This window comes from Leptidea sinapis, chromosome Z (assembly GCF_905404315.1).
Source record: "Leptidea sinapis chromosome Z, ilLepSina1.1, whole genome shotgun sequence".
Lineage (NCBI taxonomy): Eukaryota > Metazoa > Arthropoda > Insecta > Lepidoptera > Pieridae > Leptidea > Leptidea sinapis.
Genome location: NC_066312.1, coordinates 1,171,476 through 1,186,090, shown reverse-complemented (window position 1 = coordinate 1,186,090; position 14,615 = coordinate 1,171,476). Strand labels below are relative to the sequence as shown.

The following is a 14,615-nucleotide window of genomic DNA, read 5'->3' as shown; positions in this document are numbered from 1 at the left end:
GTCATGGGTATTGTTTTCATGATTCTCGAGGGCGTTGAAGCGGATAATGTTGGACGTAAAAAAACGAAGACTGAAATAAAATTGTATGTTAAAATAAAATTCACCGACACACCGAAAATCTCAAAAATGATACCCATATTGATTTTATAGAAAATGTCACATCCGCAAATGTTCCATTGGAAAAAGGAGCCCGACTTATTATATGTCACGCGGGATCAGCTTCTCAAGCTTTTATTCCAGACTGCCTCCTCGCATTCGCCTCTAAAACTACAAGTGATTACCATGAGGAAATGAACTTTGAGGTTTTAAAGAGTGGTTCGAGAAGCTGCTAGTCAGCTTAAAAAACCGAAAATTATAATGGACAATGCACCAATCATTCTGTACAAGTTGATAAACCACCAACTCAAGCAAATAAAAAGGGAGAATTTGTCTCGTGGCTGGTAAGAAATGGTGTGGATGCAAGTCCGACTTTATTAAAAGTTGAGTCTGGTAATCTGGTAAAAGCATCTAAACCGTCCAAGCTCCGCTACGTAATCGATGAACTAGCCCAAGAGCATGGACACGAAGTTATTCGATTGCCTCCCTACCATTGCCAGTATAACGCCATCGAGCTTATTTGGGCACAAATAAAGGGTCAGCGCGAAAATGATGACTCTGCTTCAAACTGCGGGTGCAGAAGTCACTAAAAAAGATTGGAGAAAAGTCGTAGAGAAAACAAAGAAAATAATTTTACAGTTGTGAGAATAGAATATATATTATTTAAAATGAATTAATAATATCTCTGAGTGCTGACAGCAGTGATGAAGATGACGATACTAATAACAGTTATGATAGTTCATCTGAATAAATGAATTATTTTGTTAAATTATGTACTTGTCTTATTTTCCTCCTTAAATTTAAAAAAGAAAAAATACTAATGGGACAGGGATACGCCTGATGATTTTTAAAATTCACATATGTTTCAAGTCCGTATCGATTAACGTACTTTAATCGATGTTGAGCAGGTCACCTCACTATGAAGATAAAACTGACAGACGTGCTATGTTACCTATTAAAATGACTCCACTGTAATGTAATATTTTAGTTCTGTCGTATTTAAGTTGTGTTCATTTTAATTAATTTTCACTTTATAGAAACTAATTTATAGTTGCATTGTATCTTATTATATAAATGTATTATATTGTATCTTAGTATTAGTTCGTATGTTGTTAAAATTCAAAAATTATTTATGTTACACTTGCATGTGGTTGGTGCCTGTAAGTGCAATAACACTTAGACTTATTTAGAATAATATATAACGTTATTAGTTATTATTGTGTTGGCGATGCTAATAAATAAATAAATTATGAACAATTTTTATATTTTAATTGAAGTAAAGTAATATTTCAATGATTGCTACATTTTAATTTTTTTAAACTTTATATTAATGAATAAATAAAATTACCTTCAAACGATATCACATCCAACATTGCATGGACGGTTGCCCTTACTTTGATGAGTTTTTCCTTGTCTTCACTTGAAATGGGGAGTTCCGAAGTCCTGGTGACGTGGCGGCGTGGTTTCCGCGGAATTACTACTCCTTGTGCATACTTCCGCTGTGCTTGCGGCCGCCTGAGTCAAACAATTTTTTTAATTTACTGTATAGTATCAAAGAAGCAGCAAACTCAACATGTTGTGTATATCCTTTTATTAATTTATTTTTTATGAGTAAAGGTGACACGCCGAGTGGGCGTTCACCTGATGGTTTGAGATAGGCCTTATCCATTACCGCTAACTTTTACCCAGTGTAAAAATAACAAGTGTTTTGCAGGATTATGATATAAATAGTAGAAGTTACAGTTATTGTAACAATATACAAACTTCTATTTGATGTTGGTCAGTAAAAGAAACTATAGGTACATTCGCAAATACAAAATGTATATATCCATTTGCTGAATATTTTTTTATTTATAATCTATGTTCGCTTTGCTGATTCATGTCATTTCCTATTTAAAATGAATACAATTAAAATATAACTACTTATTTTATTTTCTCGCAATGCCTTATGTCTTAAAATCTATCAGTTGGTACCATTTTACAAATCAAATGTCAATAAACAATAAATAGATTTCTATAAAAATGACAAGTTATTTTAAGATAATGATTTAAATGAAGTGCAGCAGTTGGTTTAGGAATATACAACCTTTAAAAGAAACTAAAATTAAAGTACTATATTCTAAAATACGAATGTAAGAATGAATTTGCTGGACTCTTGGAATTCATGTTCGCATTGTTCGTTTAAGTGAAATTCTATTTAAAATTAATAATTATAAGAACTTAAATTCCTCGCAATGCAGATTAGCAGCATCAAGAAAATCCATCTCATGGCAACTATTTCAAATTTAACGTCAAGGGTCCATAATCTGATACCATAGTATTGTATTGTTATTCTAAGTTCCATAAACTTATGTATATATATATATTCATGGTCTCGAACAAGGTTTCGCGTACATACATTACACAGTAGCTTTGCACAGTAGTGTTTTCGCTTACGCCAAGAAGGTGGTGATTAATAAACAAAATATTATCCAAGTGTAGCATTGTTGTGCTAGGACCAATTATATTATAATATGCAGGCGGTTTAAAAATTTGTTTGAATTTTTTCTGTAAATCATATCATAATAAAAATATACATGCTCTTGGAAATGTTCGAATTCATTTTTAATTAGATTTAAAACAATCTGACATGATTGAACTCCGTCAAAGATTATTAAAATGAATGCAATAAATAAGTACTTTGATATGAATATAATGTTCCTAAAAGTAGCATTTGTTATTTAAATCACATGTCTACTCTACTGTAATATATTGTAATTGAAATGTATGTGTGAAATGTGTGTGTCAAGCCTTTACGGATTGATAGTGGTTCAATAAAACATTTTTTTGACATTCATAAGTGTCTCATTCGTATAATATATATATATTACTAGGCAAGACTATATAATATATAGGCAAGACTAATATATACATATATATAAAGACTTGCCATAAATACTGAAAAAAGAAAAACCAAAATTTTTAGTGTCAGTTTAATACATAAATAAAAAGCAATTTAAAATATGAAAAGCTGATTCGATGCAATGGCCTCCATTGGCTGCAATACAGTCTTTTAAATCTAGATGCCAGTTATCAAAAGAAGCACACTCTCTTTCCATAGGAAAATTCTTCACTGTTCTTCAAGACCGGGACTAGGTCTTCAGCTCTGATGAAATCCGAAATAGTCGTTTCCGACCAAGACTGCCTACTCCGAGCTTGCTTCTACCTAGCTTGATACATTTGTGGCGAAGTTTTGATAACTTTTTCAGTCACTCCTTCATAGCTATATATATACCCCACTAAACCATCACTGGAGTCGGATAGTGCCCACGTTGCACTCTGTCGATTTGGAAGCTTCCTTAGAGCTTTGAGCATAAATACGGTCATTTTGTTTGTTAAAATTCTGCTCAATTGTAAAAAAATTCTCATCCGTAAACATTTTTTTTCTGTGGCCTCCCTTTGCGTACCGATGTAACTTCTTTTTTAAATGAATAAATAACTGATAATTATGAAAATAAGTACGTCTCTTATAGGCTGCAAGTCCTAAGTCATCTTTTGAAATACGCGAGATGGTTCTAGGTGCTATCTTCTTCTTCCGATATAAAATCTTTTGCTTTCGGACAGGATTTCTTCGAATTACTTACTGCTGTGATCACGTTTTTCGAAGAACACTACGTGGACGGCCAGATCTTTTTCTGTCACAAACAGAGGAGGTCTCATTATACCTATTAATAGCCCGGTATAAAAACATATTACTAATACCAAGAATATGGTGAGTTTTAAAAATTGCATTTGGGTCCATACCTATTTGTTCGGCACTGTCTAAACCATTCATAGTTTCTTATGTGGTTATTGCAACTGTAGTTGATAATTATCAACAATATAATTAACTAAGTGTTCAAAAAAATTGGAAAAAAGTCCTAAATCACAAAATCGTAGAACATACATAGGGGTGATTCGGATACTCATCACCATGAGGCTTTCAAATTTTAGCTTTGGACGTCCACTTCTAGGCCACCCAGTATAACTGTATAACACAAAGATAGTGATTGTGACATACTTGATATAAAAAAAAAACTACGTTTAAAAAACCGACTTGAAAAACTGAAAAGTATCTAATAACTAAAAATTTAATTTAATACACCTCTTACCAGACAACCTTAATAATTACAGTATGTAAGCTGTTAATAATATTATTTTTTATTCTGCTTAGGGCTTGGCACCGAATTAAAACCTATCAATAGGTAGCACATATAAATAATAGTATTTTTTTAATATTAAAGGTAAAGATTTGCATAAGAGGTGTATTAAATTAAATTTTAATTTGTTTGATACTTTACAGTTTTCGAAGTCGGTTTTTTTAAGAGTAGTTTCTTTTTTGCTTTTTAGTGTCAGTTAATAATAATAATACATAATCAACATGAATGAATACTCCTAAAAAGCCGTAACAAAAAAGACAATATCATCCACGTAGAGAAAAATTTTCATAAAAGGAAAGGAACTACTGGGCCAAAGTGTAAAATGTAAGCTATGTAAAATTTTTATAGGACCAAATGGCATCTATTCCACATCAAACTAAATAAGAATTACGTAAATCGGATAATAAATCTCCGAGTAATCGGTGTACATACATAAAAAAAAACCGATCGAATTGAGAACCTCCTCCTTTTTGAAGTCGGTTAAAAAGAATATTAAATTCACTAACATCTGATCACTATTATTAGATTATAGACCAGTTTCTGTTCTACCAACAATTAGCAAAATTTTGAGAAAAAAATATTAAATCAATTGTTAAACTATTTCTCTGGCAGGAACATCTTAATAGTCTAAACAATTTGGTTTTAAGAAAGGTCATTCAACATCTGATGCTGTTATGGCGTTGATTTGTTTCATATTTAATGCTTGGGAGAGACACCAATGCGGATAATGCTGTAGGAATATTCTGTGATCTTTTGAAAACATTTGATTGCATAGACATCCATAAGGATAAGGGTAGAATGGAATGAATTATTATGGAATAAGAAGCAAATCACTTGATCTTATTACTTCATATTTAGCTAATAGAAGCTCGAAAGTAGTAATTAATAACGGACATTCAAAAGGAGCTGTACTGCGCATGGGTGTGTATCAGTGTTTAATTGTAGGACCTTTCTTATTCCTCTGTATTAATAATTTGCCATTTGCAGCCTTGAAAGAATGTTAGATGGTTCTTTTTGCAGACACTGTATTAGTTTATAATAAAACATAAAAAGAAGACAGTTCAGTTCACAGACAGTCAGTGTTTCCGGGACAATATGACATGGGTACCTTCAAATAACTGCGTACACCTTTCATAAAGGCCGGCAACGCTCCTGTGACTCCTCTGGTGTTGCAAAATAATGTGGGACGTGACAATTACTTAACACCACATGACCCATACACTCATTTGTCCTCTTTTTCCATAAAAAAAAATATAATATTGATTGATATTCACAGAATTTAGATAAAATAAACATGTCATTGAAAAAGTTTCTAAATCATACAGGTTAGATAATTTCTCACCTAATGTGAGCAAAACAAAATGTATTGAATTAACTCTAACAAATTTTAAAAGAGTATCATGAAGTAGAATTTTAAATGGGGAACCTTTAAAACTTGTTAGATTCTACTTTATTTTTTGAAATACTATAAGATGAAAAATTGTGATGGGGCTCTCAAATTGAGACAATCTCAAATAAACTCTGTGCTGTGTTATTTTTGCTATCAGAAGAATTAAAATTCATAGTGATACCAACACAGCGAGATTGATTTATTTCAGTTATTTCCATAGCATTACATAATATGAAATTATGCTATGGGGGAAGCAGCTGAAATCGAAAGAATATTTGTTTTAAATCTGTATTCTAAAGAATCCAATACAAAAATAAAAATAAAGGTAATATACAAAATACATTTCTTTGTCTCAGTGTGCAGGTATTTAAAAAAATCCAAAATAATATAGTATTTCACATCCTAAATTCAAAAAGTTATAAAGAATTGCCTTATTCAAAAAACCTACTATACAATTAAAGAAAAATATCCGGACGACCGAGCCTTGCTCGGATTTTTAGGAATGTACAAGACTTGAACAAAAAAAAAACTAATTGGACATCTGGATTCGAACCGGGGTCTTCTGCTTTCCGGATCACCCAATGAGCTATTATAGTCTTGTATCTAGTAGCGAAATTTACCTTTGTATTGTAATGTTATTGTAGCTGTTTCTCATTAATCCACGGATAAAACTACAATTTTTTTAAATTGAAACCTAGCTAGATCGATTTCTCGCCCCCGAAACTACCTCTATACTAAATTTTATTAAAATCGTTGGAGCTGTTTCCGAGATTCAGAATATATATATACGAAGAAAGAGAAGAATAAGAATTGCTCATTTAAAGATATTAGATATAGAGGAGAAAGAAGTATGCTCCAGGTCCACCTAATAATAATTCTTCATTTTAAGATATGTATTCCTGTGCAAGAAACTGTAAGTTATACTACTAATATCTTCCCTTTCTTGGTGTGTGTCCTGCAGAATGGGATGTCGCTATGCCAACTTAATGGCTAACAGACTTGCCCTACATATTTCAGTATGACAACACTCTCTGTTATCCCTACTGAACGTTTTATTGAGATAAAAGCTTTTGTTTCAAATGCAACTACTGGTATTACTGATAAAGCAGCTCGCTTTACAGACAACAGGATGATATATATATAGCCCAACAGTACATAGATAAACATAACTGGATTGTTTTTGTCACAGCAACTAGACTAATAATTATTGTAACATATAAATGACTGCTTATAATGAATAACATAAAACAAAACTAAAATGCTCAAGTTAACAAAGTAAAGCATCTTTTTTGTGAAATATGAGATGGGAATTTCAATTGTGTCAATAACACTAGTCCATATATCATTACATTATATATTCAGAGATGACATGGGATATAATGAAAATTTAATTTTATTTGATACAAATAAATTCATTAATTATAATCTGAAAATAACTAATGGTAACTTATACCTACCATTTAGAGTTAAGCGACAGCTGGCTGCTTTAGTAGCTTATAGTCTTAGTCAACAAACTACTTCCTCTGTAGTGTTATTTAATAAACATGCCTCTATTGGCCAAAATTGTAAAATAATCGACATACAAGCCTCTATTGGGGAATGTATTAGTACTAATGTACAAAAATATAAAAATGAAGATTTTTCTTCATTTAATTTAAATTAAGTTATTTGACAAGGGAAGACAACTCTTGCAATATCATACAAAATAGGCAACATTTACCAAATATAAATGTTACTGCTAGGGATAATAATAATATAAAGCTCATAAATATTGTTCACCCGAATATACAAGGTATCTCAAGTAAGGTATTAGAAATTTAATAGATATATTATGTATTACAGTAATATAGATATATTATGTATTACAGAACATTGGCGTAAGAGTCATCAGCTCCAGTTTAGTTTTAGAGAACATAAAGTAGTCAGTTCGTTTTGTAGAAGTAGGGCAATACATGGAGGTTCCTTAATTATTATTAATAATAGATTAAAATGTAAAAATAGAAGAGATATTGTTAATCTCTCTATAGAACAACTTATTGAGATAGCTTGTATAGAACTAGAGCAATTTATTATTGTGTATACCGCACTGCATCATATGAACAATTCCAACATAGAATGTAAGAGGTACTATAAAATTTAGCAAAACCAGCAAGTCAATTATAGTGTGTGGAGATTTTAATATAAACTTGCTTGAACCTTCGGCCAATTGTACTAGCCTTAAAAATTTATTTCAAAGTTTTAATTTGTTCAATGTATTTTGGGAAACTACTAGAATCACTTCTAGAACAGCAACCTGTTTAGATAATATTTTTTCAAATGTTACTATTACCATTTTTACACTGTGGTGAAACTGCTAATTTTCACTATAACTTAGTCTTCAATTCCTTCTGTGAGGAATTTGACAGGATTTTTACTCCAGTAACGGTGACAGTAAACAACAAACATTGTTTTAATGATTGGGCAACAATGGGTATCCACAAAAGTCGTAAACGCTTATATGACCTTTATTATGAGATACATTACAATAACAGTGAAGAAAAAGCTACTCCAAGCTCTTTAAAGTAGTTTGTCATGAAGCGAAAACACATATCATTGCAGATAAAATTAAAAACAATAATAAGAAAGTAAAAGCGACTTGGAGTGTAATTAGCAATGAAACTGGTAGATCGAATTGCCGCAACACCTCTATCTGTTTAAATATTAATAATCGGGTTATAAATTCGGAAATAGAAATTGCAAATGAGTTTGATAAATACTTCTCCGAAATCCAGATTGTCACGACCAAAGACCTTTACTCTTCACCAAAAGCAGCATATGATATGCTTAAATTACATGTACCAGTATCTTCCACTGATTTGAAATTTTAGGTATGTTACAGGTAGCGATATAAGAAAAATCTTCAAATTAATAAATACAAAAGAGCTATGGGGCCATTCTACTAATATTGTAAAATACATACTTGACATTATAGCACCTGAATTAGCAATAATATTTAATGAATGCATAGATGAGGGTGTGTTCCCTGACCTCATGAAATACAGCAAAGTTATACCTTTGTTTAAATCGAGCAGTTCTTTTGACCCTGCTAATTTCAGACCAATTTCAGTGCTGCCTGTTTTTAGTAAAATTTTTGAAAAACTTTTGCTTCAACAGCTACAAATGCTTTTTAGTAAATTAATGAACAAATATCAATTTGGTTTCATTAGGGGCTTATCAATAATTAATGCGGGTACTAGACTCATTGAGCACATCTTTGACGCCCGGGTAGAGTCACAGGATGCATTGGGCATTTTTTGTGATTTGTCCAAAGCATTTGACTGCATCCACCATGAAACTTTACTCCTAAGACTAAAGCATTATGGAGTGAAAAATAGCGCATATTTATGCGAAAGAGTTCAGATAGTCGATGCAAATGGTCTTTGGGAAAACCTGTGGGAATAGGTGTTCCACCGGGGATTATTCTCGGTCCTTTCTTGTTTCTTATATATATTAACGATCTACTGTTTATGGTAGATGATAGCCATGAGATTGTATTGTTTGCTGATGATGCTTCACTTATTTTTAAATTGAAGCGACATGCAGATATTGATGACGAGGTAAACAAAGCACTCTCAAAGATAGTGCGTTGGTTTGAGACGAATAATCTGCACTTAAACAGTAAACAACGTGTTTATGGTTCATTACACCAAACACAGCAGAGGTACAAACCAACGTACTTATAAATGACCAGGGTTTGGAACTTGTGGACACTACGGTCTTCTTGGGTATCACGTTAGATAAAAAGCTTCAGTGGGGTCCACATATTGCCCATCTAGCAGATAGATTCAGCTCTGCGGCATATGCAGTTAGAAAGATTAGAGAGTACACTAATGTTGCGACCGCTAGATTAGTGTACTTCTGTTATTTTCACAGCATCATGACGTATGGTATTTTACTATGGGGTCATGCTGCTGACATTGATATAGTGTTTGCTCTGCAAAAGAGAGCTGTTCGTGCTATATATCAGCTTGGTTATAGACAGTCTCTCAAAGAAAAATTTAAAGAAATAAATATTATGACCGTTCATTCTCAATACATTTATGAAAATTTAATATACGTTCACAAAAATCGTCACCTTTTTGCTCTTAATAGTGATTTTCATTATTATAACACTAGAAATAAGGGATTGCTAGTAACTAATTCTAGTAGGCTTCATAAGATACATAAAAAGCTTTAAGGGTAAATGTATACACTTGTATAGTAAAGTCCCAGCCACTGTTTCAGGCATTATCTATAAATAAATTTAAATGTTTTATAAAAAATGGCTCTGTCGTAAATCCTATTACTCCACTGCTGAATATCTAAATGATCGGACAGCCTTGGACTAGATTGTGATTATTTTATAGCGATAGAAATGACTGTACAGTATTGTATATTTTTTATTGAAAAAAGTGCAAAAAAAGAATGCTGGGAGAGTTTCTTGCACCGCATCTTCTCTCTCAGAGCGCCATTTGTTTCCGAAGCGGTAGTAGTATCAAGTAGTTATTAGAAATGACATCAAAAAGGAATCAATTTTGAGAAAATAAATGCATTTATGCCTTTTATATGTCAGTGCTTGTCTGTAATGGTGGTAGTGGGCAATTGTGATAAGATGACCCCAAAATAACCTCATCTGTACAGATGTTTACAAACTCTCAGCTTGCTCCAAAATGATAAGATTAAAAAATAATATACATGAACTATGTACTTTGTATATTAGATTTTTTAAATATATATTGTGAAGTTAAATAGCACCTTTGGTAATAATGGAATGTCTCACACTTTAGACCTAATTCAGCAATATTGAAATTGGCTGGGGTTTAGAATCCATTGGCACGATTTTTGATAAAACAAGATTACTATTATATCACAAAAAAATCAGGAATCTAATGGTGGTATTCATTTAGCGAGGAAACATCTAATTTAGAAGATATGGATTTTAAATTTTTAAATATTTCATACATGTTATCATCACCTCTTTATGAAGTTTGACTTTGACAGTTAGTGATTGCAAATGAGAAATATTTTATGATTCTGTTCATATAAAATAATAATAATTAGGTTATCATCATACAGAAAATAACATTATTATCATACAGAAAATATTACTGATTTTATTATTGATTATTGTGGAGGAGAAATGTCCCAAAAGACAAAAAGGATCCTTTTATGGATTTAATATATGCAATAAACCATATGTATAAATAAAATTTAGACTTTGGTTCAACACGTGGTTGAGAGAGGTTGTTGAATTTAGGTTATTTTTTTGTTAACGCTGATAGTGGTGTTTTGAATCTGAATTTTATTGTTAGTGTAGTTTTGGTGGTGGTATAACTATTTTAGGTAAGTATATGGTATTTTTCTAATTATAAGTGGAAGTGAGTATTGAGGAGCCGCCTGATGATAGGGGGGGATACCCCCAGACAAATCAAGAGAATTGAAATGAACGGCAGAGATGGAGATAACTAAACCTGATGGCAAGAAGATAAGGACACCGGCAGAATCGATCCAATCAATTTATTCGAAACCTGGTTTTGACTCTGACTCTAACCTTAAATACTCTGATGAAGACAAAGGCTCATTCTCTGTATATGTCTCTAAAATTGAGCCAGATCCCGCGTCGGGATACGCATTGAAAATCCTTAAATTTGCACAATTCCTCCACAAAAATAATATAACCGGTATTAAAGAGGGAGGCATTAAGAAACTTGGCCGCAATAAGATCTCAGTTGATTTTATATCAGCTGAAAAAGCTAACAAATTCTTAGACTTGGATATTCTAGAATGTAACAAATATTCTGCGTATATTCCGATTTTTCAAATATTTCGTATGGGGGTGGGTCCGCGATATACCTACAGATTGGTCCCTCGAAGAACTTATTCAAGGCATAGTGTTACCAGTAAATTGTGGATAGGTAATTCGAGCGAGAAGGGTAAATGTTAAGGTTAGGAATGATGGCATTACCACATGGGTACCTTCCAACTCAGTGGTACTAAGTTTTTTGGGCCAATCCCTACCCGATAAAGTTTATTGCTACCATGCTCCTCTCCCAGTTTCCCTTTACCAGCTTCCCACGATTCAATGCCGTAACTGCTGCAGATTTGGACATATAGCCAAACAATGCAGATCTCAGCCACGATGTTATAAATGCGCTCAACCTCATTCCGGAGATTCATGCACAACTAATGACCTGCTTCCTTTGTCGTGGTGGAAGTCATATGGCCATCGATAGTAAATGCCCCGAACATGCTCGCCAAAAATCGATTAAACTTGTTATAATATAATATATATAATATTCTCACCAGGTTTAATAAACCAAGACGACTTTATGCTGAGGTCTCCAGACCTCACCCCCCCCCCCCCCCCCCCCCCCGATACTCCTCAAACTTCTCAATTCCAACCGGCGACCTCCACTCCCCGCACTTCTTCAACATCTTACAAGAAGACATTCTTACTCCCAGCTAAGCCTAAACCAGTTTTAAGGAAATCCTATGACCGTCAGGCTCAGCAAAATATTATCTCCCCTCCCTCCTCTTCCCACCCAAACGGCTGTGCCTTGCAGCTATTGCCATCCATAGAATCAACCCCTCTCCCCACTCCAAATGATAATCTTGATGAACTACTTCTTTGCTCTCTTATTAATATGCTGTCCAAATTCTCGGACGCCTTACCGAACAATGTATCTGCCCTGGTTGAACAGTTACTTGAAGTCCTTTCCCGCAATAATGGCTCCTATAGGTCTCCAAATTCTCCAATGGAATTGTAGAAGCTTTCGCCGTCATAAACATGATTTCTCATATTTGATTAATCGACACAAATTGTCTATCCTTGCCATTTCGGAGACGTGGCTCATGCCTGGGTCCCATTTTATGATTTCAGGCTTTTCTTGCCTTTTTCGGGATGACAGAGATGATGGTTGGGCAGGTTGTGCACTGCTGATTAATACATGTATGACATTCTCCCAAATTATTGTGCCTATACATAATCCAGGTTTACATAAAGTAGCTGCCAGAGTTGCTAATATATCTTTTGTTTCTGTTTATATTCCTCACCCCAATTCTAACACTATTCTCGAACTAAATACTATTCTCTCCTCAATACCTAGCCCCATGGTGGTATTAGGTGATTTTAATTGCCGACACACCATCTGGGGTTCTCATTTTATTGACCCATCTTCCTCGTTCCTCTTAGATCTTCTTGATGACATAAATTTATGTATCCTCAATGATGGATCTGCCACTCGTAGAGTTTCCCCAGCACAAAATATCAGTGTGCCAGACCTTTCTCTTGCATCTCCTTCTCTAGTCTCCCTCTTATCTTGGCTAGTGCTACCAAGTTCATTGAGTAGTGACCATTTTCCCATTATTATTTCTTATTCCCATCCATCTCCCCCCTTTTCTCCCTCCCAACCTCTCCTCAAATACCGAGTCGCCAATGCCAATTGGCATCAATTTTCATTGCTTATGGACTCAGAAAGTGACTCTTTTACAGAGATAACAACATCTAATTGTCTCCAGATGTATGAGAAGTTCATATCGTCAATTTTACAAGCTGCTAATGCTTCAATTCCCATAAAAAATCCTGACCGAAAATTAACTTCTTCCCCTCCTTGGTGGGATGCTGAATGCTCCGCCATGGTCCGCTCGCGAAAAGAAGCTGAGAAAATATTCTCCACATCTTGTAGCATGGTAGATTTTATTTCCTTTAAACAGATTTCTGCTCGCACATCAAGACTTCTTTCCAAAAAGAAATCCCTTGGATGGCGTCAATTCTGTGAATCCTTATCTCCTCGTTCCCCCCTTTCCCTCGTTTGGAAAAATATAAAAACGTATCGTAGAGGTTTTGACATGCCGGACGTTTCAAACAATGACCCAAACTCTTTTATTAATGACTTCTTTTACCATCTAGCTCCTTCCTACGTCTGATTGCCTTTTTACCCCCGATTCGATTTCTACCCTTTCCGACTCAGACAAAATGAACGATCCCTTTTCCTTCTCCGAACTAACATCTGTTCTTGATCACCTTCGTGATTCCTCTCCTGGCGCGGATGGTATACCTTATTCCTTCATTTGTAAATCCTCTACCACTAGCAAAAAAGTCCTTCTTAATATTCTCAATTCGTTCTACTCCTCCTGTGTAATCCCGAATTCTTGGAGAACACAAATTACTATACCCATCCTTAAACCTGGCAAGGACCCATTGGTTGCTTCCTCCTGTCGTCCCATTGCTGTCGTCAGTTCTGGCCAAAACGATGGAAAATTTGGTAAAACAGATTAGAATGGATAATAGAAAATAAAAATCTCCTTTCTAATAGCCAGCTAGGCTTAAGGAAAGGTAAGGGTACGCTGGACAACCTAGGCATCCTTACTTCTGAAATTCGTTTAGCATTTTCTAGAAGCGAGCATGTTGTTGGGGTCTTTCTTGATGTCTCAGCGGCATATGACAACGTTCACCTTCCTCTACTCAGGCAGAAAATGCACCAGCTTAGTATTCCTGTTAGGTTGATCAATATCATTTGTAATATGTTAATGGGTCGCTCTATTTCCGTCCGCCATCAAGGAACCCTCCTCCCACCTCGAACTGTCTGGAAGGGCCTCCCACAGGGTTTGGTGTTAAGTCCTATCCTATATAATATATATACTTCTGTCCTAGCCCTTACTGTTAGCCCATTCTGCAAAATTCTTCAATATGCTGATGATATAGCACTATACTCCATCTCATCTTCTTTTAACTATTCATCATCTTGCTTAAATTTTGCTTTATATTATCTGAATCAATGGCTCTTAGACCACAACCTCACTCTTTCTGTTCCCAAATGTACTGCGGTTATTTTTTTCCGACAACGCATTATACCGGTCATCACTCAGTAGGTGATGAATCAGTCCCGTTTAAGGATAATGTTAAATTCCTAGGTCTTTTTCTTGACTCTAAG

The 14,615-nt window shown here is 34.1% G+C and overlaps 1 protein-coding gene across 50 annotated transcripts in view; it reads right to left on the bottom strand.

Annotated features, from left to right (window-relative positions):
* Positions 1 to 14,615, bottom strand: part of LOC126978526 (protein Jumonji) — a 150,139-nt gene that overhangs the window by 132,344 nt on the left and 3,180 nt on the right. For all 50 annotated transcript variants that reach the window (XM_050827384.1, XM_050827393.1, XM_050827404.1 and 47 more), the window contains exon 2: positions 1,445 to 1,611. In XM_050827384.1, the coding sequence (XP_050683341.1) occupies positions 1,445 to 1,611 (167 nt within the window). The remainder of the gene's footprint in view (positions 1 to 1,444; positions 1,612 to 14,615) is intronic.